This window comes from Sarcophilus harrisii, chromosome 2 (genome assembly GCF_902635505.1).
Source record: "Sarcophilus harrisii chromosome 2, mSarHar1.11, whole genome shotgun sequence".
Classification (NCBI taxonomy): domain Eukaryota; kingdom Metazoa; phylum Chordata; class Mammalia; order Dasyuromorphia; family Dasyuridae; genus Sarcophilus; species Sarcophilus harrisii.
Window position 1 is genome coordinate 579,816,131 of NC_045427.1, and position 23,399 is coordinate 579,839,529.

Sequence of the window (23,399 nt, forward strand, 5' to 3'; positions counted from 1 at the left end):
ATTAATTAAAACACCTTAAAATACACAATAAGGAAAAAAACTTCGAAGAGGTACACAAATTATGCACAAAATTTGTTATTACCCTGTTAAATTTAAAGTACTTTTAAAAGAACAAAGGATTTATGGATCCAAGTACAATTTTCTTTTTTCCTTTGTATAGTAAAATGTGCTTTTTGATAATTGAAGATCATGATAAAAGAATTTTTTTAAAGAATTAAATAATTTTTTCAAAAATTATTTTCCTCACATAAGGAGGAACATATAAACAAAGAAGAAAAACAATAGGCTCGGGCAACTCATAAACTTAGATTTTAAAAAGAAATATAGCAAAACTGGAAGGGTAACCAAGAGACTTAATAAACCTATCTTAAGAATCCTGGAAACATAGTGACAGTACTAAAGTCCAGAATGAGCTAAAATTGGAGAGAACATAAAGAACACAAAGGGACTGTTCTTTCATTGATGGTGGGGAAAAGGAAGCTCAAAAAAGAAAGCACATCTGTGCTTTATATAGAGGAATAGTGCTAACTGACAATAGGGATAAGGCAGAGATGCTCAACTTTTGATTTTTTCTGTTTTCTCTGCCAAGGCCAATCATATCAGTGGTAGAAATAATGAAATTCAAATGGCTAACAGAGGAGCTTGCTTCTTGAAGTTAGGGAAATAGCACAGACGTTAAGCTAGCTGTTCTTAATTAAATCATCTTGATCTGCCAGCTTTGGACTGGAAGATGCAACTTAAACTACTGTCCATAATATCTGAATGAACATAGAAAAAGGGGTAAGGGATCATCATATTGTAGAAGAGCAAAGTATCCTGTTTTTCAAGAGAAAAAAAATCATAGATTCATAGGTAGAAGGACCCATCAGGAATAATCTTCTCATTTTACAGATGAAGAAATATGTTCTAAAGGTCCCATCTTCAAAGGCTCTACAAGCCAGGATGTTTAACCCGAGGTCTGCTAATGCCAAAACAGTGCTCCTTCTCCTTCACGTTTCTTTTAACAAATATGCTAAAATTTTTTTTTCTTCCTTCTCGATCTGATTTTCTTGTGCAGTAAGATAACTGTATAAATATGTATACATATGTTGGATTTAACATATATTTTAACATATTTAATGTCCTGGACTACCTGCCATCTAAAGGAGGGTGTTGGGGGAAGAGGGGAAAATTTGGAACAGACAGTTTTGCAAGGGTTAGTGTTGAAAAATTACCCATGCATATGTTTTGTAAATAAAAAGCTTTAATAAAAATAAAAAATAAATAAAAAACCAAATATGTTAACTATAGCTCAATAGCTTAACTTCAGTTTCTTGAAAAATTCTACAGTGAACTATTAAAAGGATGGCTGCTAAACACATGGAAAGGGACCTAATATAGTGTCATCAAGAACATATAACGTAATACACTGCCAGAAATACCAGATTCAAATCCTATCTTAGCCACTTACTCATTTTATTACCTTGGGCAAGTTATTTCTCTCAGTCTCAGTTTCCTTATTTGTAAAAAAAGAGAGATAATTGCCCCAAGAGTGCCAAGCATGGAGTCCAGAAGACCTGAATTCAAACCTAGCTTCAGATATTTGCCAGCTGTATGTTACCTTTGGAAAGTCATTTCATCTCTTTGCCTCAGTTTCCTCATTTGTAAAATGAGAATAATAAAAACAACTATTTCCAAAGAGGGGAAAAAAGGAATCATCATATTTTTATATGAAGCAATACAAAATCAAAGAGCCAGGAAAGCACTATGTGTGTTGAGTTGTTTTTCAGTGTGTCTGACTCTTCATGACCTCCTTTGAGGTTTTCTTGGAAAAGAATACTGAATTGGTTGGCCATTTCCTTCTCCAACAAGATAATATGAAGAGCAACAATAGAAAATGAATACTGTGAAATGATTATTTTCAAATTATGCCCCAAGAAAAAAAATTTCTCCCAATATTATTTGTAAAGGAGAGGATTACAGTGTGGAACACTGCATACTTTTTTTTTTGTGCGCCAGTCTTCCCAAACTGTCTTTCCCCACTGCCACCTCTCCCCAGCTTTCTGTGAAGCGAAAGATGGACAAATATACTAAAAAATGTAGGTGAAGTAACCAAAAAATAAATCAATAAAAATTTATTTAAAAAAAAAAAAACAGGTCTTGTCAAATCAACTTAATTTCATCTTTTGACAGTGTTACTAAATGGAAAGATGAAAGGACTCCTAAAGTTATAAGTAATCTATCTTAGCAAAGCCTTAAAAAAAATCTCATTATTCTTATGGAAAAGATAGAAAGATATGAATTAAATTATTATGCACTTAGATAATGCAGAAAAGGTTAGAGAGCTGGAATTAAAGGCTAACTGTTAATGGTTCAATAATAATGACAGAAGATTTCTAACACTATGCTGTTAAAACATTTTTTGTCTCTTCAATAAATGCATAGTTGGCAAGCTCATCAAATTTGAAGATAATGTAATGCAAGCCTAGGAAGAATAGCTAATATTCTAGAAGACATTCAGAATTCATAGAGATGTTGGCAGGCTAACACATTAGGCTGGACACAATAAGCTGAAAATTGATAGGGAAAAATGGAAACACACAAATCAGCCTCACAGACAAAATATGAGAAGTACAGTTAGAAAGCAGTTTTCTGAAAAATATTTGGTACGTTAACAGTCTTTAAACTAAATATGAGTCAGCAGTGTTATGATTCAGCCAAAAAAATTAATGCAATGTTTGGCTGCATTACGAATGGTATAGTTTTAAGGAAAAAGAAAGTGATAGTTCCAGGGTCTCATCAGATCTCATCAGGAGTACCATGTTGGTACTGGGTACCATGGTAGAGGATTATATCCCATATATAATGGAATTATTATTATATTATTATTATATCCCAAATATAATATTCTTGAAAGAGAATCCGGGGAACCAAACAACCTTAGTAAACGGTGAAATGAAGTTGGTCATATAAGGATTGTTTGAATTAACTAAGCATGATTAGTCTGGAGAAGAGAAAACTAGAGTTTGGGGAAAGACATATTAATTGCCTTCAAGTATCTGAAATGCTGTTGTGGGAAGAAGAAATTATATTTGTTCTGTTTGTCTCTGGGAGGTGCGGAGGGGAGGGAGGAGGAAACCAGGAACGATGATCAGAAATTTCAAAGAGGTAAATTTCAGCTTGATGACAAGAAAAACTTCTTAATAAGTAAAACTACTGGCCAAAAGTGGAATGAGGTATTTTAAGAAGTGGTATGTTCTCTGTCCTTGGAAGTCCAGCAAAGGCTGGATGAGTACTTGTCGGGCATTTATGAACAGGGATTCTTTTTGTGTATGGATTGGATTAGATGCCACCAAGATCCCTTCCAAGTCTCTAAATCTATGATATGACTTCTCCCTCTATCTAAAAATCAAATGAAATGTACAATCTCCCAACTTTCTTCTTCCAATAATTCTTTACATGTTCCATGTACCAAAGTATCTTTACAATTATTATTAATGCTTTGTAGCTCTTTCTTACTTTTTTTGTTCCCATCATCAATTTGAGCACTGTTTGGAATTTTTAAGAGCACTCAATAAATGTTCAATGAATTTACAAAGAATGATACTAATTAGTATTTTCTTAAGTAATGCTTATAAACTAAGGATACTTTTACCGGGGATAAATGAAAAAGAACGCAAACTGAAAACAGCTATGAAAATGACTTTTGGTAATAATATCTATTATGTGAAGAAATTGTTTTTATTTCCAAATAAGCCCTTATACCAAAAATTATATGTCAATACCACAAACCAGAATGCTTTATTATATACTTGTCTATAAAAATTACAGTAACAAATGTTATAAGAATCTCGTTAAAATAAATGAATAAATTCTTACCTCCAGTGGTGAACTGCAAAGGAATCTTGTGAACTGCACAGTAGAGATTGAAAAGAATCATATTCCCACAGAAAAGACACATACACACACAAAGAAAAATAAGAAAAAAATTATAATTCAATATTCATTTAAAATAATAATTGCATATTTAAATATACAAGGAACTTTAAAAGCTATAGTTGCATTTTTAAATCACTGAAAAGTATAAATCATCTCATTGTCACCTTTAGCTCTGGCTTGTCTTTTCACTAGTGCCCATGTATCTGGCTTTCTAAAATTTAGGATTTATACACGACTCCCTGAAAACAAAAGTATTACATGGAGTTAATGCCTCTAAACCCCAAATTTCAAAGAGAGGGTGAATGACTTGTCCGTGATGCTGTAAGAAGCAATTAAGGAATTATATTTGAAGGACTTGACTGAAAGATTCCTTCTAACTTAAAGAGTCTATGTTTTTAGCCAATATATGCATGTGTATGCACGTGTATACATACATATACATATGTCTGTGTATGTAATTGTGCTTATGGATAATTAGTATTTTATTTATTTTTGTTTAGCAATGGGGTTAACTGACTTGCCCTGGGTCACACAGCTAGTCAGCATAAAGTATCTGAAGCCCCATTTGAACTCAGGTACTGACTTTAGTTCGATACTCTATCCACTGCGCCATCTAGCTACCCCTAATGGATAACTAATTAAAGGAAAAAAGTAAGTTCCAAATCAGTTTCTGGACATTCTTATGACTTTCTCTATTCACCTCCACCCACTTAAAACTACTAGACCTTTATACTTTAATTAATTTTAATAATATAAAAATACAAGTAACACTCATATTATGTTTTAAATCTTTTTGTCTTTCTCTTCCCTCAACCTCTAGCCCTCACCTCATTATTAATGAATTAACTCAGGTAGTAATAATAATTTGTATTTACCTAATATTTCAAAGTTTACAAAACTCACTACATTATTACCTGAAGATCTACGTCCAAATTCCATCCTGGATACTTGATAACTATATCACCATGGACGGGTAACCTAATTTTTCTAAGCCTCAGTTTCCTCATCTACAAAATCAAGTAGCATCCATGCCTCCTACATAGACTTGTGATGAAAACCAAAGGAGATAAATGTAATATGCTAATATTAAAACTCCATAAATATCAGCTATGTGGCTTCTAAAAAAATGAAATAACTTATATTATTACGATTACTATTACTTTCCATAAACAAAAAGAATTAGTTTTTTTCTTTACTATTAGATGAACATTCTGGAAGTGTATACCACAATCTGAAGAAACTCATTCCCTACTATTTAAACCAGGGATCCTCAAACTTTTTAAATAGGGGGCCAGTTCACTGTCCCTCAGACTGTTGAAGGGCTGGACTATAGTAAAACAAAACTTTGTTTTGTGGGCCTTTAAATAAAGAAACTTCATAGCCCTGGATGAGGGGGATAATCATCCTCAGATGCCATATCTGGCCTGTGTCCCGTAGTTTGAGGACCCCTGATGTAGGTAAGCAAGTTTCTATCTTTCTTGAAAATAATAAAATGTTAAATAATAATGGTAACATTTATATAAGGGTTCATAGTATATAAATACTTTTTTCATAATGCCACTACAAATAAGTGAAAACTTTTAACATCCACATTTCATAACTTAGAAAACTGAAGTTTTTGAAGTAAGTGTCAAAGTTGGGACTTAAACACAGTTTCTCTTACACCAGATTTAGTGTTTCTCATATAATATTCAGATAAAATTGATTTTTTAAAAAAATAATTTTTGGTGTCTTGAACTTAACAGCAAAGGTGAATTCTTATTCTTTAGGTTTTAACACCTGGTTATTCTTGTGGTGATTACTCTACTGAAAGAAAGGTTGCTCTAGACACCTCAGAAAACCAACAAAGAACATTACAGGGATTCAACATGAAAATGGGTAAAAAAAATAAATAAATAAAACAAAATAATCTGAAGGAAAAGAGAAAACTAAGGAGCCATAACAAGGAAGGCTTCTTGGCAAAAGTAGGTCCAGAACTGATCTCTGAAGAAGAAAAAGAAGTGAAAAGGCAATTGTGAAATATTTCCCCTCCCTCAACCCCAAAGCCAAGCAACCACAGAAAATGGATTGCTGAGCACAGGAACAGCAACTGGTCCAATCAGCTGAAACAGAATACTTAAAGAGGTAGTCATGTGGCAAAAGACTGTTAATGTAACTTAAGTCAAGAAGGGGCACTTGGAGCTTGACTGAGATTTTATAATTTATCTCTGAAGAAACAGAGAGCCAACTCAAGAGTCTTAAGCAGGATCGGTGCTATAGGAAAATTGTTTTGACAGCTGTGTACAAGATGGAGTTGAGAAGATAAAGAGTAAGTGGAAACCCTCAGGAATCATTCCCTGGTTGGACAAGAGATGTCCACGTATTACAGTGAAAACGGTCCTCATTCAATTTCCATCGAGGCATTTTATTTATACAATATAATTCAGTTAGCACTAAGAAACCCTATCCCTAGAAGAAAGAAAAACCCCGTTGCTCCTGCTCCTTCTCAGAGTAGCCATGATATTAAGGAGGAAGACAATGAAGAGGTTAATGACCATATCCCCACAGGGCATGGAGACTTAAGTGAGCAAGGGTGTGGTGACTTTCCACCTCAGGAGGCAGCTTCAGCCCCACGTTGGGCGCCAAATGTGAAGATCGTGTATTTTAAAATCAGAAGGAGTCCGGAGTTCAGGTTAGGGGAAAATTGTCAGTCTTTATTCTCAGTGAAGAAGGATCGGAGGTGGAAGAGAATCGGCAATAGCAATGTGTGCAGCTGAGTCAAGAAGCTAGCTAGACCCGCAGCCACACAACCAGCAGCTAGGAGAATGGACCCAGGCCCAATCTCTTCCAGCTTCTCTTCCTGTTCCTCTCTCTGCCTCCACCCACCAAAATCGTCATTTCCTGTACAACACATAGGACTTGCACAGAGAGTGGGCAGGGACCATTCTTTATCCAATCATGTATATTAATAGAGTATAGCCCAATTACTATTTAGCCTCATGTACTTGGGACCTAAGTGCATCAACTCAAACTTCAGAGAATCCAATGATTCCTGAGAGAAACTAATTGGGAGGCTACATAGTAATTTAGGTGAGAGGATAAAGGTATGAAAAGTAGTGGTTATGTGGGAATAAAGGAGATCTATTTGAAAACTAATATGGAGGTAAAATCTATTAAGACTTGGCAAGCTGACTGGATTTGGGGGAAAGATAAGAAAGAATGAAGAGTCAAAAATGACCAAAAAATTGAAAAACTAAGTGACAGGATAGTGTTAGCCATGAGAAATAAGGATATTTAGGGGGGAAATGTTTGATTTTGGACATACTATTTATCACGCTATGCGACATCCAAGTAGAGATATCTAGCAAGCCATTGGCAATATTAAACTACAACAACTAGAAACTGGGTATATAAACAGAAATAATCTGACCAACTGAGATGCCAAGACCACATGAAGAAAATATACAGAGAAGAGATAAGGTACTTACATAATAAAGAAGTCAAAGGAAAAGATTCTTGTCACAAAAGCCTAGAGAACAAAGATTAACCAGGAGGAGTGGATGATAAACCATCATCAAAAGCTATAGAAAAACAAGAAAAAAAAAAAATCCTTGGATTCAGTGATGAAAAGATTGTTAACCTTCAAAAAGCTCAAGCTGACTGATTTTTTGAGGGCAAACTACAAAGAGCTGAGAAGAAAGTGAGAACTGAAGGACTGGTGGCAACAAATTAGACAGCTTTTTCAATAAGTTGAACGGGTTAAAAAAGCTACAAGGCAATGGTTTAGAAGGATGGTAAAGTCAAAGGAAAAAGGATTTTTGAGAATGGGGAAGATCTGAGTATATTAGTTAAGTTGAAAAGAACTTTGTACACATTTTGGGGAAGGCAGAAGGGGGAAGAGAGGAAGAAAAGATTAGAACACAAGTTTTTTACAAAGGTGAATGTTGTTGAAAATTATCTTTGCATGTATTTGGAAAAAATAAAATATTATTAAAACTAGTATCTCAAGAGTTGATATGAGGATCAAATGAAATATACGTAAAATACTTAGCACAATATCTGGCACATCGTAGGTATTGTATGAATGCTATTATAATTGTTGTTTTTGTTATATAAAAGGTCAAGACTTCAAGGGGAAAAAAAAAGAAGGCAAAATGGGTTTGGAAGACTATGAGAAAGGGAAGGAATAAGTTAAGGGAGGTCATCATAGGAACAAAGAAAAACCAAAATGAACAAATAAGAAGGAAATCAAACTTGTCCATTTCTGTGTGTAGCTGAGTTAAAGTGAAGCTAGAGATAAGGAAAACTGAGAGGTTTGATGACTTGAAAAAATGATGTTTAAGAACTGGAAACTGAGAGGATGCCCATCAATTGGGGAATGGATGAATAAGTTATGGTATATAGGTATGTTATTATTTTATAAGAAATGATGAGCAGGCTCATTTCATAAAAGTCTGGAAACTCTTACATGAACCAATGCTAAGTGAAGTGAGTAGAACCAAGAGAACATTGTCTACAGTAACAAGAAGATAATGTGATGGTCAACTGAGATGGACTTGGCTCTTTTCAACAATGAGATAAGGCAATTCCAAGAGACTTGTAATGAAAAGTGTCATTATACTTTGAATGTGATTCAAAGAGAGAGAACTATGGAGACTGAATATGAATCAGAGAACAGTATTTTCACCTTTTTGTTGTTTGTTTTTTCTTTCTCGGATTTTTTCATTTTTGATCTGATTTTTCTTGCACAGCATGATAAATATGGAAATATGTTTAGAAGAATTGTACAGAGTTAACCTATTATCAGATTGCTTGCTGTCTTGAAGAAAGAAAAGAGAGAAAGAAAAAACAAAGTTTTGCATATCTGAATGTTGAAAACTCTTTGCATAAATTTGGAAAAATAAAACACTATTTTAAAAAGAAAGAAAAGATATGAATGATGAGCAGAATGCTCTCAAAAAAAACCTGGAAAGTCCTCCAAGACCTCATGCAAAGTGAAATATACTGTGTACAAAGTAATAACAATGTTGTGGAATGATCATTCTCAGCAATACAATGATCCAAGACTATGCTGAAGGACTTATGATGAAAAATGCTATCCACATCCAGAGAAAGAACTGATCATTGAAGCATATATTTTTTAAACTATTTTTAAGCGGTTTTTTGGAGGGGGAATGGGGGAAAATCTATATTTTCTTAAACAACATAACTTTTAACCTTCTCATCCTGTACCATTCTCAGCAATGCTAGCTTCCTTCTCCCAAAGGTGAGTTCCTTGGCTCAATGGGAGAGGGAGTGGGTGCGAAGTGGGTGGGGGAGAAAAACAGGGAGGGCAGTTTAATCTACCCAAAACTTTCATACATTAAAAATTACATTTCTACTGACCTTTCCTTTCAAGTGTTTAACCTACACACTGAAATGCCTCTCAAATTACCAAGAGGCAATCTTTGATGAGAAACTATGGTTCTTTTATAAAATAAGATCACCATTTACAGTTATCAAATTAAAATCCAACTCAAGGTAAAGCTTTAAGTATTATATTCAGAAATTTGGGAGCACTGATTCTGTTAAGATTTCAAATTGAGTTTATATATTTATATATATATATATATATTTTTTTTAATTTTTTAATCTCTCTTAAACATATATTTACATTTTTCAAACTAATTTTTTTAAAGCAACATGAACACTGTTAAGAAACAAAGTACCACACATAAATGCATAATTTTTTTAAAATTCAACTCTAAACAAGAACGAAAATTTTACTTTTTGATATGCATTATGAAAAAAAGAGACATTCATAATAAAGATATAGCCACACCACTTATAAAAGATTCTATCCATCCATTCACCCCTCTAACCTTCTCACTATATACCATGCTAAGCAATACTAAGTGCTCCCTTCTCCCAAAGATGAGTTCTTTTCATGACTTAATGGCAGGGGGAGTGAGGAGAACAGGGAGGAAGTTTAATCCACCTTTATTCCTCTATTGGCTCTGCTTCTGACTTTTGAGACTGCTACCATATATACCTCAGGTGCCATCTCACCTTGGAATTTTCCTTAGTGTTTGGTGTCTCCTCACCTTGAAACCTCCACTGACTCCTAAAATCTTCTCACCTTAAAGTAACCATTTCTGTATCTTTGTCAATTCCAGGACTAGACCTTGATCCCCATCTCTGAGTTTCCCTGTTCTCCAGCTTTTCAGCTCTTTTGTGTGTTTTCAATTTAAGCTCCATGAGGGCAGAGACCATATTCCTTTGTGCTTTATATCCTTAGCACACAGGACAGTATCTGTCATATACAAGTCATATATTAAGTTATATATAAGTTGTATATTAACTATTAAATTCCAATGCTCACTATCTTCTCTAGCTTTTTACTAAAAGTGTCACTAAAAAGGTCTCTCCACAGAACTGAGAATAAAAATTAAGAATGAAAATCCAAACTCATAATGCATCTTCTAATTTATTTGGACAACAGGGAGACATCTCAGGGAAATCAAAACATTTATCAAGTCAAATCTTTAATTATTAGATATAAAAAAGCTAGAAACAGACATTCTTATAAGTAAAGAGATCTTAAAAATAAGTAATATAACCAGAAAACATTATAAATACAATAAGCATCAAGGAGGATTTGCTGGTTAGAAGAATCTAAGTGATAAACGTAGGTAAAATGCTGGGTTTACATTTATGAAGGTCTGCCTTCAATCCTTCTTTAGCTACTTACTAAATGTGTGGTCCAAAGCAAGTCATTTAATTTCTCTGTTTCTGCATCTGTAAAATGAAGGAGCTGGACTTGTTGGCCCCTAAGGACCGTTCCAGTTCTAACCCTATGATATTTTATATATATGTAAAATATATACATATATATATATATATATATATTTTAAATTTATGATATAAGGGGTAAAGAACATGTGTGAAAACTCTAGTTGATAGGCTATATCTGCTGGGGTTTTTTTTTTTTTCTAAAGCAAAAGCAATGTGAAAAATAATATAAATGATTCTATTTGGGAAACAGTTTCATAAAAGTTCCTTGTACTGAAGTGGGCTATAAAGTGAAGAGTAAATGCTGAGTCCAAATGCATTTTCATATTGAAAGACAATCAGAAACAAATTTCAGCTAAAATGTTCCTGAAAAGTGGAGGGACTATGTTTCCATGAATTTACTTAGCCCAAAATACCAGTCAATTACTATTTCCAAAGTTATTATTCAAGATAACTATAACTGAACAATTCTCTAACTGGTTTATATCATCACACAAATCTGAAAGATTTTATTACCTTTTAACCTTACCAAGTGAATAAGCTGCTATTAAAATCACTGCAGACTAATTCTACTTAACAATATCAGTGACCATTCGTAAATGATAAGCCATACCCTATATTCTGTATAATTTTCAAATGGAACTATCATATTTTTAACTTACAAATGAAGATCAAAATTATAGCTGAAGAGTTTAGAAAAAATGGCATGTATGCTTTTGAAATATCAAATCAATTTATCTCTAAGAATAACTGTAAGCTGACAGCTAAGATGTATTCTGTTTAGTTATACTAAGTAAGAGCAGCATGTAAAGTCATATCTAAAGTCATACTTTGCTAAAATATTTCCAAAAGTACTTTCTGAAATCTTTCACAAATTAAAAATATTCATCATATGGACCTGGTTCTTTTGAATAATGAAGTGATTCAAAGCAATTCCAATATACTTGTAATGGAAAAAGGCATCCACATCCAGAGAGAGAATTATGGAGACCGAATGTGGATCAAAGCATATATTTTCAGCTTTTTGTGATTGCTGTTGTTTGTTTTTCTTTCTCAAATATTTTTCCTTTTTTGATCTGTGCAGCTGCATAATGAAAATGGAAATATGTTTAGAAAAATTGCACATTTAACCTATATCAGATTACTTGCTGTCTTGGGAAGGGGGGAGAGAAGAAGAAAGGGAGAACAATTTGGAACACAATGTTTTGCAAAGGTCAATGTTCAAAACTATCATTGCAAGCAAGTATTTGGAAAAATAAAATACTATTTAAAACATTCATAATCCAAAATGTCCAAAAATCTTGATACTAATTCAAACAATTACCATTTTTAAAAACTGTAATGCTTTTATGGTTATCTACATCAAATTTTATAGAAAATACAAATTCTCCCTTCCTAAACATAAAAATAAGTATATATAATTCATCTACTACAGAGAAAGATTTGGAGATGAAAACTAAAGTTCAAAATATTTTCTATATTAGAATTAGATGTTACATTATTTCACTGGACAAATAAAATTTTAAAACTCTTAATGTCATTCAGTGATAGTTCTTTCCTCTAATCTCTATTTTATTTGTTAACAAATGTAGTGAACACAAATCTAGGAATGAGAAATTCAATATTGATAACTTTATCTTGTATGTAGAACTCTGGACAAAAGCACCATGCCTCCATAAAATCTGAAAATGTAATCTATCAAAGTATCTTATTTATACTCAAGCAGTTTAAAAAATATTTTCTGAGTCTATATTATGTCTTATGTTGATAATGAAAAATGTATTGGAAAGATGTTTCCCCAATTCTGGAGATAGTTAATAAATCAATTCAAAAAAACACTTGAGAATACTATGTATGTGCATATTTAATATGTGGAGGCAGCTAGGCAGCACAATAGAAAGAACACTAGAACTGCAGTATCAAGCCTAAAATACCAGCTGTGTGGCTTTGGCAGAGTCACAACCTCTATTTGCCTCAGTTTTCTGATCTGTAAAATGGTGATGATAATAATAGTACTTACCTTCCATGATTGTTGTTAAGAATCAAATGAAAAAATAACTGTAAAGCACTTACAGAGTACCTGACTCATGGTAAGTACTATATACATGTTATTTATTATTATCATTATTACTATTATCATCATTATTATCATAATTATGTACAAAGACATTGGAGACACAAAGAAAAAAACAAGATTTTTCCTCCCCTTAAACAGCTTATTTTATGTAAACTACATAAAAGGTGCATATAGTATCTCAAATTCTTTATAGCAAACCTACAATTCTAAAGATGCCACATATTGTTATTTTGTATAGAATCCTCCTGATTTAATAAGAAAAATATTTACTGAACATTTCTGAAAAAGGAGTGTAAATTAAAGAAATATCCTAATTATATTCTTAAATTTCTAATCTGAAAGATTATCTAGTTTTATTAACAGAGGTAATACTAACTGTTGAGAAAAAAATGGAAATAAAGGCCTACCTCAGAAATACTGAGATCTCTGTTCCAGATTGCAACAATAAAGTGATGAATTTTTTGGCTTCCCAATACATATAAAAGTTATGTTTATACTATACTGCAATATATTAAGTATACAATTATGCCTTATGTATTATGTCTTAAAAATACTGTAAATACCTTAACTTAAAAATTTTCTTACTAAAAAATGCTATCATCTGAGCCTTCACTAAGTCAATCTTTTTGCTGGTGGAGGGGCTTGCTCTATGCTAATAATTACCCACAGCTCAGGGTGCTCTATGCTAAATACTGTATCCTAATACACAGTGGATATAAATGGATATAGATATGTGCATACACACACAAATAAATGTTCTTTATGTTCATTTTAATAGGTGTAACATGTTCTACAAGCATATTTGTATCATATTAATTATAACACAAATTTTATGTGTATATGTGTGTGTATGTATATGTATATACATACATACATATGTTACATATAACATTATATATACACACACACACATATCATTTATGCAGCAAAACAATTACTGGGATACTTCTTTTTAAAAAATAAAATCACACAAGTTAATTGCTTCAAATTATTTGAAATATAAAATGAATTACCACACCAAAAAGCAAACAGAGTAGTCAGATTATATCAATGGCTACTATTGCTTACTTGTCAAGTTATTAATAGAATGTCATAAAATCCAATGCATCTTGAATATAATAGAAAAAAAGATTTAAAACAAAAATTCTAAAGACAAATGGGACTCATAGCAAGATTATTCATATCATAGGAGCTTTACACTATTTAAAACATACTAAACTATTGGTAAAAAATCTCAGTACTCACATTCAGATAATTAAAGGCAGCTTTTACCATTATTAATAACCCAACTTCTTTTGTCATCATTTGATTTTTTCCTTCTCATTTAAAATGATGTTTAGGAAAAGCATTTTTCCTCCTTAATACCTTTCCACTTGCTATAAAATGATTTTTTTTTTTTTTTTACTGTTTGCTTCTTTAGAGCAGCTGTCAATTTGTTTATTTCTCACTTCTGAATCATTGTCAAAGTTAGGGAAATCATATAATCCAAATTCCCTATTTGATGGATGAGAAAACTGAGTCCCAAAAAATGTAGTACCTTGTTTAAAATTATATCATAGTAGCAGAACTGGGTCTAGAAGCCAGAGGTCTTTATTCTTTATCCAATGCTTTTTCTATTAAATCTTTTTTTTTTCCTTAAGCAAAGAAACTCATTTATTTATTAAACTAATTGAAAAGATGGAGATCAGAGAAAGTATATTATGAGAATATATATCTAATCAATAGATTAAGCACAGACAATACAAATTGAAGGAGCATTCCCATTTGGAGCAAGATAACTCAATAAAGAGACAGTTCCAGATCTTACCCCAGGGAAAATCCTCTAAAGCTGAGAATAAGGACAGGATTGCATTTCTACCTGTTGGCTTCTTTCCAGCATCTTTTTCTTTTTTCAGCAACATGAAGAGAGGTAAGTATGGCCATCATCTCTCTTAAAGCAGGAACCCAGAGATACTGAAGAGATGGGATCTGTCTTCTCTCCCAATCTCACCAATTCCACTCCATCCCTCATGCAGAGCTTGGGCACTGATCTCCACCAATGAGGAGAGAGTCCTAAAGTTATACAGCTTTGGGTAACATACATACAATGTAAGTGGAAAGAAAAGGGACCCCAAAAGGCCTTGTGCGGAAGATGTGCTGAAGGCAGTCAGGAAAACCAGGAGGAGGAGGTGAGGAGGAAGAGCATTCCAAACACGAGGGATGGACAGTCCAGAGATGAAGCTGAAGCATCTTATACCAGGAAATGCAAGGCTAGTGTCTCTGGTCATAGTCTGTGCTTGGGAAGTGTAGGAAAAAGCATAGGAAAACTGGAAGAGCAAGAAGCGGCCAGAGTGGCAAGGGCTCTAAATGTGAGAAAACTTTATACTTCTTCCATCGGACAAGGGGTCACTGGCGTTTAGGGAACATGTGTGCAGCCTGCTCAGACCTGCCCTTGGGCTTTAGGAGACTCTCTTTAACAGCTTGGGGGCCTCATGCACAGGCCTGGGGTGGAGCCCACAGCTGGAGAAGGAGGGGCTGATTGCAAGAATCCTTTGCAATCAGCACCTCTGCCATTTTTTACCTGTGTGCCTTACATCACTTAAGCCTCTAAGCCTCAGTTTCCTCATGGGCAAAAGGAAAGAGTATGGATTAGATCACTTTGAATGGCTCTCAAAATCCTAAATTGTGAATTCTCCAACTTGAGGAGGACCTCCCAGGGCTCACAGCCTGAGAGTGATAGCGCAAGGAATATAAAGGGACATGGAAAATTCGCCAAGCTCTGGAAGCCAACCCTCAGAACGCCTATAAAGTCATTTAACCTCTTAGGGACAGGTTCATAACTCCCTTTTGATGTCCAAAAAGGTCCTTTGGACTCTCTATCACAAGGTGATGTATCTATTAAATGAGAAAGTATAGTGACAAAAAGCTACTGCAAAGTCAATCTTAACTTTTAAAAGGATTTAGCAATCATAGCAGCATTTATATTATCTGAAAACCAAAAATAAACATAGTCAGAAGACATTTTTCAGTGTTCAGAAGGTGTATTGGCTTATTTATAGATTTACATCTAGTTTCACTGACACTTTGAAATAAGTCTCCCAAAGGTCTATTGTCCACACATAAGAAAAAACTTTTTAGAGTAATACAGGCCTTTCAGAAAATGACTCTCAAACATGCATTGGCAAGAACCATCAAAACAGGTTACAGCCTCATTCCTGTTGGAGCTGGCCTCTTCTAATTACCCCAGTAGCAAATGTCATTCTTATAACTCCTTCCAAACTTTACTCACATAGTTATCAATCTCAAGGTTTCTAGAAAATGCTTTATTTCTTAACAAAACATTTTAAAATTATTCTCCTTTAATTGTACAATTATGTAATTTAAATTAACTTTTTTTATTTTTTTTCCTGAGGCAATTGGGGTCAAATAACTTGCCCAGAGTCACACATTTAGAAGTGTTAAGTGTCTGAGACTAGATTTGAACTCAGGTCCTCATGACTTCAGGGCTAGTTCTCTATCCACTATTTATTTATATAAGTTTAACTTTTATTAAGCACATAGCATATGTGCAGGTCTCTGTGCTAGGTAGGATACACAAAGAGAACAACACGATCTTGACCACAAAGAATTTATAAGAAAAAGAGCAGGGAGTGGTAGATAACAAGCATACAAGGTTAAAGATAATCTAAGATGATGGTTGATGCAGGAAACAGGCAGACCTAAGCAAAGTACTCTGGGAATATTTGGGGAGGAGAACCCTTGTACATATTTTCATTTTTTTTTATTACTTTCTTGTAGTTACCTTATTATGAATAACTAAAAATAAAACTGCATACAAGTACTTTCAAAGTAAAGAGCAAGTCTTCCTTGCCTGAGTATCTTTCAGTGAGTATTACTAATATGACTTTAATTTTATTATTTTACACATGAAAAAGTACTCCAAATCACTACTGATCAGAAATGCAAATTAAGACAACTCTGAGATACCCACAACACATCTGTCAGATTGTCTAGGATGACAGGAAAAGACAATGACATATGTTGGAGGGAATGTGGGAAACTGGATCACTCATACATTGTTGGTGGAACTGTGAATGGATCCAACCATTCTGGAGAGCAGTTTGGAACTATGCTCAAAAAGTTATCAAGCTGTGCATACCCTTTGGTTCAGCAGTGTTTCTGCTGGGATTATATCCCAAAGAGATCTTAAAGGAGGTAAAGACACCCACATGTGCAAAATCTTTGTGGCAGCCCTTTTTGTAGTAGCAAGAAACTGGAAACTGAGTGGATGCCCATCAATTGGAGAATGGCTTTATAAATTATGGTATATGAATGTTATGGAATATTATTGTTCTATAAGAAACGATCAGCAGTATGATTTCAGAGAGGCTTGGACAGACCTACATGAACTGATGCTGAGTGAAATGAGCAGAATCAGGAGATCATAATACAAGGCAACAAAAAGACTATACGATAATCAACTCTGATGGACATGGCTCTTTTCAACAATGAGAGGATTCAAACAAATTCCACTTGTTCAGTGATGAAGAGAGACATACACCCAGAGAAAGGACCCCAGGAACAGAGTGTGGAACACAACATAGCATTCTCATTCTCTCTGCTCTTATCCCTTTGCTTTTTGTCTTCTTTCTCAGATTTTCTTTTCCTTCCTTCTTGATCCGATTTTTCTTGTGCAGCAAGATAACTGTATAAATATGTGTGTGTGTATATATATATTGGATTTAATATGTATTTCAGCATATTTAACATGTATTGGACTACCTTCCAGCTAGGGGAGGGGGTGAGGGGAAGGTGGGGAAAATTTGGATCAAAAGGTTTTACAAGGGTCAATGTTGGAATATTACTCATGCATATGCTTTGCAAATAAATAAATAATTTTTTTTTTTTTACTATTTTAGAATATAAGCAGATAACTTATATTTCTTTTTGTCTTCCCTAACAGCTGAACAAGTAACCTACTTCTCTAGATTTTAACATGATTATTATGCACACTATCACTGGCAAAAATACATTTTTGTGTCTGAAGTTAACCTAAGACATAAAATGGTCCTAATCTTAAATGTTTAAAAAGTCAACAGAAAAAAAATTATTCATCATTCAGTGATCTTATTCTATTGAATCAACAATAGCCCTCTAACGTATATTCTACAGTACTTTTGAAGCATTGTTCTTGAGATTGTTTAAGTTAAGCCTGATAAAAACTTTTGAACCCAATTCCTTTCTGAGAAAATCTAGGATTTTTTTTTTTCAGAGAATATAAATTCAGAACAATCTAATTAATTGCTGAAATTAGGCACAATTCAGTAATACAACTTCATTTGTAGAAACAAAATATATTTATGTACATTCACAAGTCATTTTTGACTCTGTGGCTTGAATCAGATTTCTTAAATAAAAGCTGGGGCAGATAGGTGGCACAGTGGATAGAGCACCAGCCCTGAAGTAAGAAGGATTTGAGTTCAAATCTGGCCTTAGACAAGGCTGTGTGACCCTGGGCAAGTCACTTAACCCCAACTGCCTCAGCAAAATAAATAAATAAACAAACAAACAAACAAACAAATACATACATACATACATACATACATACATAAAAGCTCTAAGAAGCAGATTGTAAAAAGAAGATTAAAGTTCCTGTGACCTTCTTTTTAGCAACCAGTTCTACAGAGAAAGTAATGCTTATAAATAGCTGGGTATAATCAGGTATTGCTAAGTGAAATATCGACAGTCCAAAAAAAGATAGGTGGTCCTCATCTAGCTCAGTACCCAATTCTAAAGAGAGTTATTCTAGGACAGCTATCAACTAAATAAGATCCTCTTAATAGAGCCAAAAATGTATTTTCTTGCATGTGAAAAATTTGCTAACTTGCATAATCAAGAGACAGCCCCAAAAGATGTAGCCCAAGAAATGTTCTGGTTTAAAACAAATCTTTTCAGTATGTAATGTTTCAATTCTCTTCAACTTGAAAATTCAGAGATAAGAAAATAAATTGTACTATTTTAAAAAAGCCTTTTACATTAAGTAATGTGAATGAATAATCATAATATTAAGCAGCAATAAATACTAAAGTATAAGTTGTATACATTGACATTCTACAGGATATTATAAAACTGCTACAACACAAGATGTAATTGGTACTTTTATAGTATAAAGATGTTCCCACAGATAAATCAACTTCTCTTTGTGAAGGAAAGGAAAATAAAGGATAAAAACCTTAAAAAGCACAGTAGAATAACATGCAAAATATAATTCAGAGAGAAAGTAAAAAACAGCCAACATGAAAGACATTTCCACTTTCCATGAAAAAGCACCATATTCACTCAGGTAATGAAGCAGTTTAAACCAAATCCACGTGAATACAGCCGCTTCTCATCTTGGTTCATTTTATGTCTGCTTTCATATTTGATAGATTTTTCATCAGTTGTAAGCAATGTCATAATGCAAGATAATTTGAATTTTAAAGGCAGAACATTAGCTTTGTCAACAACTTACATGAATTGCCTCATCCCTCAGCCACTCCTACTTGCATATTTTTCTATATAACTTTCCAATAATGGTAAGAATGAATGGCACAAAAGATAGCATAAAGATTTAAAATGCAGGTTAATCCCCATGTTACCTAAATTGTGTGGAGTTCTAGTGTTATTGAAGATAAAAAAAATCAAAATTTGGGTCTTCTAACAGGTAAAGGTACGTGCATAAGGCATACATACATATGCATATGTGTATATATAACATATAAACAAATCCATATACACCCACTACATATAAAGCCTAGCCACATCTTTTTTACACAGTCAAATCCCATGAATAAACAAAGGATTATCAATAAATGAGTCCCTTTGATCCTCACAACAACTCTGTGAAGTAGGTGTTATTGCGATCCTCATTTTATCGATTAAAAAACTGAAGCTGAGAGATTAACTTGACCACTTACACTGTTCAGAAGTAATATACTCTGACAATGCTCAGATTTTTGCCTTCTGAGGAATTCCATGTGTTCTGCATGTATTAATTTATTTGTCCTTAGAACAACTAAGTGGGTTGGTTGGCATGTATTTAGCAATTTAAAGTTTCCCAAATGCTCTCCTCACAAGAACTCTATGGGGTATTGCTGCAGGTGTAATCATCCCCACTGGAAAGATGAGGAAACACACTCAGAACAAGTACCCATACAAATGGATGGGGAAGCTGGGCCAGGAGCACAGGTCGGCTTAGCTCCACATTCAGGGGTCTCTTTACTATCCCACACTACTCCCAGAAGGCTTTCAGGTCTCCTCTCTAAATAGACAGCTGTCACTGCTAATATTACCTGCCCCATTTCTGGCAGCTATTCAAGGGAGAAATCAAAATAGGCAGCCATCTGATGCACATTAGCCATTCGTTATTCTTCCAAGATTGTTGGAGACAGAGCAGAGCTTTAGCTGTTTTTTATTATGGCATCCTCGCAGTTTAAAGATACAAAAATCATTAACAGAGGCAAGAACATGTAAGGAACAGTACCTCGGCTTCCCCACACTCAGCTGCTGTATCCTTGTGTATGGCCATTTGATACTTGGCATATAAAGAGAGTGACTGGCGGAAGGACGACTTGAATTCTGGGTCCTCAAAGGAAACAGGTACTAACCTCACCTTCAGAGCAAGGAAAATACAAGTATATTATATTGAAATCTCTCTGATGATATGCTTCTGAAGGCAAGGCTAGTGTAAGATCTCCTCAACTCCACTTCCAAAGCTCAGCATTGGAATCTTACCTAAAATAGAATTAGTTCTACTAAGGGTGAAGAGGTAGAAAGCCTTTAAAGGGCTAACTTTATGAAACTAGTTGTAATTTTCAATCTCTTTAAGGGACATGACTATCTCCTATTTGTTTCTATCCCCTTAGTATAGTTCTCTATTTAGAGTGAACAGTCAATAATTATTACCTGCTTAGGATGATAATGGCAACACACTCAAAGTTTCTACTTTATTTACCCTTTAGAAACATTAACTTTACCTCAGAAAGTTTTAATTGTTTGATTATCCAAATTATGAAATGGTTGGAATATAATTTTTTTATTTTCTGTGGTTTCTAATAATCTATTTTATTTTTCTAGTTTATTCAGGCCTTCATGGATGGCACCATAACCATTGGTAATTCTGCATTGTTTTTGCTAATTATTTTTAAATATGGATACAGAATGTTTACAGGGTTGTATGAATATGTGTATATTATAGAGATGTGCACTGGGAGACTAAGATAATTTTCTAAGTATAAAAAACAGATTTATCACTAAATATAATTTGTATTGTATACTTAAACACACTAACCCTGTGAAAAGTAAAATTATCTACTTTGTGTGGCACATAGAGTATCAATCATTGGTATCTAATGAAATTTGCACTTCCAGAATGTTCATTAATTTTGTTATTTCTATCTTGTTAAAGATTTGTTTCAAACAGAATATGAGCACTATATACTATAAAATAAACTTCATTCTCTAACCCAAGATTCATGCAATGGTGTTAGGAATACGGGAAAGTTCAGATTGATCATAAAAATTATACTTGGCCTTCTGACCTGGCTTACAGTTGGTTTATCAGGTGGGTCCTTGTGAATAACCATCTGGTAACGTTTATAGACCTGGTAAGACTCCTGAAATGTGGCTTTGAACTGGGAACTTGGTGGGGATGATCTCACAACCCTCACCTTCAGAAGGAGTTGAAAAACAATTCTCATTAATAAAACAAATAATAATTACTCATACCTGAAAATAACTAAAAGAAAAGTTTTTTTAAATTTTAAAATAGACACATGACTATATAGTTTATTGATAACTTTAAAAGTGAATCATTTATTAAAACATTAAAGCTAAATCAAGTAATAAAATTTTTAAACATATTATTTCTGTCAACAGAAAAGTCACATTCATTAGAAGAGGCACTTTCAATTTATACTTATTAATTCTGAAGTTAATGGAGATACATTTATTTAACCAAAATGTTACATTTCTAAAAATGATCTAAATTATGAAGGGCTTTCAATTTTGATGTCTGAATATCAATGAAATATTATGTCTCTAAAGTCACCTTAGAAAACAAAAGATTTTGATATGATTTGGCTAAAATGTTCTTTTTATAACAAAAAAATTACAGAAAAAACCAACAATTTTTTATCAATTTATCAGAAAATGAAAACTCACAAAATTTGAATATTCAGACAAGTATTTTAAAATAATTTGTGAAAAGGAGGGAAAAAACTTAAAATGCAACATTTTTACCTGTAATAAATAAGAACTGAAGATTTATATATTAATTTTAGATTTTGCTTCTACAGTATTCTTTTCTCAGCAGATTATTTAGGGGACTATTTTTATGCATACATTAAAAAGGAATCATTTGAAGTATGATGCAGATGCAAAGGATGTTAAAGATTATCCATTCTAACTCTTTTGTTTTATAGATTGGATACAAAACTGAGGTTCAGAGAAGTGTCCTGATTTGCCCAAGTAGTAAGCTACTAAGCCAGGGTGTAAAATCCAGACCACTTGTAGGGCTCCAGACTAAGCTGTCTCCCATGTTATTCCAGATTACACCAGAAGAATACTTTTCACAAGAATACACAAATGCAGGCCTTTAATGTACAGAGACTTCTCTAGGTCATGAAGTATATTTTATATTTTTAAATACTTTGTAAAAAAGTATCTAATATCTGGAATATTCTCTTTCAGCATTACCCTCTCTTTATCCTCACTTATTTCCCTAAACAAGATTTTATACTCTCTATTGGGATTACTTGACTTCTCTTTTGGGACCTAACTAAGGAATTCAACCTTTCTATTCATGTATAGTAAAGGCTGACTTCCCAATGCCAATAATAAACTTTTTTATTAGTCTTAAAAAAAAAAGTATCTAGCATCTTTATACTTAAAATTAAGATATAAATGATTGTGGTTGTTATTTTAAAAAGAAAGAAAGAAAAGAGATCTGGCTCTGGAGCAATGGTTCTTCCTCAGACCCCTTCCTAGAATGTTTTTAAATGTTTAAAATAAAATACACAAGATTACAAAAGAAATAAATTCTGTTAATACAAAGATGTGTCCCCCCCCCCCCCAACCCAAGTTCAAAGAACCAATGAAATCGATCTATGAACTCCAAAGAAGCCCAGGTAAAGAATCTTTGGATTCTCTAAATTGTGAGAGGATCTGGATTCAAATCCCTTCTCTGATGCTTACTATCTATGTAGCCTTGGGCAACTCACTACCCTGAACCTCAATTTCCTAATCTATAAAATGAGAGAGTTGGACTACAGTGACTTGGCGTTCCTTTTGACATTTAGATCTATGACTCTTATATTTAAAAATATAAGCAAAAATATATTTTGTGTGTGTGTGTGTGTGTGTGTGTGTGTGTGTGTGTGTCTGTGTTCAGGTAAGAAGGGAACTAAAAAAATATATAAAGAGAAAAAACCAAAGTCATTGGCATTTTGTGAAACAGTTCCTTTAGATACAAAGAATGACACCCATTAACAATTAAATCCTTCATATTCTGAATATCATATCCTCAGTCTTGATAATTAAAAAAAAAACAGTATTCCAATTTTAGGAATCACTAAAAACTCAATAAATAAGTTATCAATTCAATTGAACCATTCAAAATGTTTGAAAAATATAAGTA

General features: G+C 33.4%; 1 protein-coding gene across 11 annotated transcripts in view; it reads right to left on the bottom strand.

Moving 5' to 3' along the window:
- ATE1 (arginyltransferase 1) overlaps positions 1 to 23,399 on the bottom strand; it is a 153,349-nt gene that overhangs the window by 109,031 nt on the left and 20,919 nt on the right. For 7 of the 11 annotated variants that reach the window (XR_004232495.1, XM_031955965.1, XM_031955966.1 and 4 more), the window contains 3 exons: positions 21,304 to 21,432; positions 20,247 to 20,375; positions 3,859 to 3,891 (listed from right to left, as the gene is read on the bottom strand). Coding sequence is in view for 10 of the 11 variants with exons in the window: in XM_031955965.1 (XP_031811825.1) it covers positions 3,859 to 3,891; positions 20,247 to 20,375; positions 21,304 to 21,432 (291 nt within the window). In the remaining variant the exon portion in view is untranslated. The remainder of the gene's footprint in view (positions 1 to 3,858; positions 3,892 to 20,246; positions 20,376 to 21,303; positions 21,433 to 23,399) is intronic. The other 4 variants (XM_031955969.1, XM_031955967.1, XM_031955963.1 and 1 more) reach the window with 4 other exon arrangements.